The sequence below is a fragment of the Dipodomys ordii genome, unplaced genomic scaffold (genome assembly GCF_000151885.1).
Source record: "Dipodomys ordii isolate 6190 unplaced genomic scaffold, Dord_2.0 Scaffold159, whole genome shotgun sequence".
NCBI classification, from domain to species: domain Eukaryota; kingdom Metazoa; phylum Chordata; class Mammalia; order Rodentia; family Heteromyidae; genus Dipodomys; species Dipodomys ordii.
The window spans coordinates 1,022,288-1,026,597 of record NW_012267375.1 but is presented as its reverse complement, the minus strand read 5'-3'; the positions used below and the strand labels follow the sequence as shown (position 1 = coordinate 1,026,597).

The 4,310-nt window shown below is 62.8% G+C and overlaps 1 protein-coding gene across 1 annotated transcript in view; it reads right to left on the bottom strand.

Moving 5' to 3' along the window:
• Positions 1–8: 8 nt before the first annotated feature.
• Col6a1 (collagen, type VI, alpha 1) overlaps positions 9–4,310 on the bottom strand; it is a 51,961-nt gene continuing 47,659 nt past the window's right edge. The window contains exons 35-36 of the mRNA XM_013032902.1: positions 997–1,026; positions 9–813 (exon numbers count right to left, since the gene is read on the bottom strand). Coding sequence (XP_012888356.1) covers positions 191–813; positions 997–1,026 — 653 coding nt within the window. The 3' untranslated portion in view covers positions 9–190. The remainder of the gene's footprint in view (positions 814–996; positions 1,027–4,310) is intronic.

Below are 4,310 nucleotides of genomic sequence, written 5' to 3'. Positions count from 1 at the left end.
CACTGTCGTGCTGGATGGAGTGAGGGAGAGAGGGGACAGACAAGCACTCCAGAGGGGTGGAGACAGCACGTGAGCTGGAGGCCCAGCCACGGCCTCTCAGAGGTTGCTCGGGAGACCTGGGTCACATTTCCTCTTCCCGTGGGGTTGTGGGTGGGAGGCACAGGAGGGCCGTGGTGGCGGGCCCGGCCCGCTAGCCCAGCGCCACCTTTCTGGAGACGGTCTGGTAGTAGACGCCGCGGAGCAGGGCCTGGTAGCTGGGCACGCGGAACAGGTGGCGCTCGCCGAAGGACACATCGTACTCGGCCGTCTTGCCGGTGACCAGCACGCGGACGTGGGGCTCGTTCACCTGGTGACCCACCACCACCACAAAGATCTCGATGCCCGCGCGCTGGGCCTCCTGCACGGCCTTCTCCAGGGCCGCCGGCGTGGCCCCCTGCGCGTTGCCGTCGGAGAACAGCAGCAGCCTCTTCTTGGCGGCGCCGGACGATGCCTCGCGGTAGAAGCGAGTCACGTAGCTGAGGGCGTCGTTGACATCCGTGGCGTCGTTGAAGTAGTCCATGCTGTCCACGGTACCGGCCAGCACCGTGTAGTTCTGCAGGAACTGCAGGGCCGCCCGCCCCGGCTGCTGCTGGCCCTGGCCGCTGTACTGCACCACGGCCACGCGCACCGCATGGGCAGCCGACTCGCGGCCAGCCGAGAGGAAGCGCTCAGCCACGCGCTTGGCAAAGCGCTTGGTGGTGTCAAAGTTGTGGCTGCCCACGCTGGCTGACCCGTCCAGCAGGATGGTGATGTCGGCCGGGGAGGAGAAGGTGACTGTGGGGTGGGAGGAGAGGCTGTGAGCACCGGGCCTGTCCGTGCCGCCATGGGGGGCTGGTCACCCCACTTCCCGGCGCCGTCAGGCTGGGCGGGCAGGGGAGAAGCACCCCGGAGCCGGAGTGGGCCCCACGGGCCCCACGGCGCCTGGCCAGCGCCTGCCCCACAGCCCTAGCTACTCACTCGGGCAGGTGTAATCTGGACACTTCTTGTCTGTAAAAGAAGAGACAACACAGCGGATGGACCAACGCTCGGTGCTGTGATCCAGGGCAGCACCCCCAGGAGCCTGACCCTCGTCTGCCCCAGGCCCCACAGCCTGCAGCCCATCCAGTCCTGCCAAGGGCACAGGCCTGCCGGTCACCAGCCCACCGAGGGGTGGGGCAGAGCCGGGTGCCTTCGGAGAGTGTGGAGACTGAGGCAGAGCAGAGCTGGGGCGCTCTGCGCCGTGCACCCCACCCTTGCCCCGCACCAGCCTGCTCCCAGCTCTCCCTCTGCTGCCCGGCTGCCGGCGCTGCCTGGCCCTGTTCACTGCACATGCTGCGTGTGCGGGCATGGGTGGAGGTCTGCGACACGCATGTGTGTCACGTGCCCTGCTGAGCATAGGCCTGGGACACGCGTGTGTATCATGCACCCTGCCAAACACAGGCTTGGACAGAATGGCCAGTCTAATGGGCAGCGCTGCACAGTCCGGCCAGTGCTGCTCTGGGTGGGAGCTGGCCAATGTGGCGGGCATGTCCTGGGGCAGGGACCTGGCACGCAGCCCCTCCGTGGTGTGGGCTTCCACACCCCCCCCCAAGCCCCCCATCCCCTGCCCAGCCCTGTACCCCGTCTGTACACACCCGCACTCTCCTCACTGTACCACGTCTGTACACACCCGCACTCTCCTCACTGTCCCATGTCTGCTCACACCTTCACTCTCCTCACTGTCCCACGTCTGCTCACACCCACACTCTCCTCACTGTCCCACGGATGTACACACTCCTGGCTCTGCTCGCTCTTTGTCCTGAGCAGATGTAGGAGTGCCTTCACTGAAGTCCACAGAGGGCAGTTGAGCAGACTCCATGCCCTGGGAGCCTGGCATGGCCACTGCTCAGCACACCCACAGGGTGCCTGGGCACTAAGAGGCTCCGTGAGCAGTGGCCCCTGGGTGCTGCCGAGCCTCCAGGAGCCCAGGGTCTCGGTCAGAGGTGTGGCCCCAACAGAGATCATGGTCTTGGCCTCTGGCAGTGGCAGTGCAGTCCCCTCCCTCCTTATGTGGCCTGCCTGCCTCTTGGCTGCTATAAGTTATTCCACGTAAGCTATGTTTGTGAATTTCCCAGAGGCAAATGGCAAAAGACGTGGACAGGCACTTCACAGAAGGAGTTTTCTGGAGGCTGGAGTTCAGGGAAGGTTCAGCAGGGCTGGTGGCTGGTGGGTGCCATCCTTCTGAACAGTGCCTTCTGCGTGTGTCCTCTCATGGTGGAGAGAAAGACAGCCAGAGAAAAAGCCTGTGTGCATGTGTGTGTATGTGTGTGCATGTGTATATGTGCATATGTGTGGGTATGTTTGTATATGAGAGAGAGAGACTTGTGGCAGAGAGAGTGAGGGAAGAAGGGAGGGAGGAAAGGAGGCAGGGAAGGAGGGAAAGAGAGGTCAGGAGTTCTTGGTGTTTCTCTACAAAATGGCACTAATGCTAATCCCACAGACGCCACTTTTTGGTTGTGGTTGGGTTTGAACTCAGGGCATCACACTTGGCAGGCAGTGCTCCTCCCCCAGCACCCCACCCCCTCCCTGGCTCTTTCAGTTATTGGTTAAGTTGGGATTTGCATTTCATCTCCAGGCTGGCCTGGACCTCAGCTCTATTTATGCCTTCTGCAGAGGTGGGGTCACACAAATGCCACCACACCTGGTTTACTGGCCAAGTTGGAGGATCTCACTTTTTGCCTAGACTAGCTTTGAACCGTGATCCTCTAGATCTCTGCTTCCCAAGTAGCTAGGATTACAGGCCTGTGCTCCTGGACTAGTCCTCACTATTATTTCCTTAACTACTTCCCGAGAGGTCTGGCCTTCAGAAGCAGCCACAGCCCGGTGAAAGCAGATGATTAGGCCACAGCAGCATGGGTGCAGCGAAGAGGTGGCATCTGGCTCTGAATTCTGCATACGAGCCTGTGCCCAGCCTCAGGCTGTGCTGTGGTCAGAGACACATTGATATTCAGGTTACTGTGTGGATTGACCTGATGTGGGATGGCGGGAGGTTGGGGTGCAGTGGACAGAGTCCCAGGGCACCAGCGAGCAGCAGGGAGAGGGGTGTGGCCTGGGAGGGAGGAGCTCCCCATGCTGTGCTCTTGAGGCCCCAACCATGCATACTGAGAGGAGTCCTCCGGAGAGCGGCCAGGACTATGGGGAGCTCTGGGCTTCAGGGCTGGCATGTGACACCGGGAGGGGTGGCATGGGCTGGTGTCACCCGCAGTGTGCGCAGTCCAGGCAGGGCCGGCAGGCCCTCGGTGCTGCCAAGCAGAGGGGCACCAGGGGCCGGCATGGACGGCCAGTGTCCGGCCTCTCCCTCTGGGAGCTAGAATGGTGGCAGAGTTCTTGTGACACTGGATCAAAGCGGCTCCTGTCAACTCTGCCACCCTGGGCAGCTCCTCCCGGACCCGGGTCCGGCCGGGCCCTGCCATTGGCTGGCTCTGCTCCGCTCTGCGTGTTGGTCAAGCCACTGGAGTCTTCCTCCCTGTGGACCTGGCTGCCCTTGAGACACTTAGGGGTCTTTTCAGTGCCTTTGGGGTTTATTGGGTTTATTAAGCCGTCATCTGCCCCCAGTTCTACAGGTGTGAGGCGTCTGGCCTGTGGAGGGGAGGGGCAGGGGGGCAGCAATGCCCATGAACCAGCCTTCCTGTCAGACCCACGGGCGGCGACCAGGAGTGGGGTGCAGCCAGGGGCAGTACCTTCGGTTTTGTGGGCAGAGGGGGGCAGGGAGGGGTCCCGGGGCTGCCGTGGCTCCCCCGACGGGGGACGGATGTGCACGGGAAGAGCTATGGGGGGGAGTGGAAACTTTTATTGGCAGAGATGGCCCCTGGACCAGGGCTGAGGAGCGCAGACCCAGCGCAGAGCTGCGTAAGGGTCTTCAGTACCACACGGGACAGGCAGCTCCTGCTGGGAGTCTGGTGGACCCTGACCGGACACTCCGTGCTGCCTGCTCCGGCCAGGCCATGGGATGTGGGCTCCGCGTGTAGCACCTTGCTCTGAGAGCACGAGGAGGCCGGGGCCAGGCCTGCTGCCCGCTGGGCCGGAGGCCTTAGGCCAGGTCTTAGAGCACCTGGTGAGGAGGGCTGGCACTTCAAGCTTAGCGTGTGAACATTGTCGCCTCGGTCTTCTGAAAATGAAACAGCCCCGCATCGCAGGGGCAGAGCATGAGCCTCTGCGGCGGGTGACAAGACTCTGGGAGTAGAGAGGGGCTCGTTGGAAGGGAAGGCAGGGCTGGAGGCAGTCGGTGCATGGAGGAGGGAGGGCACGGGGGG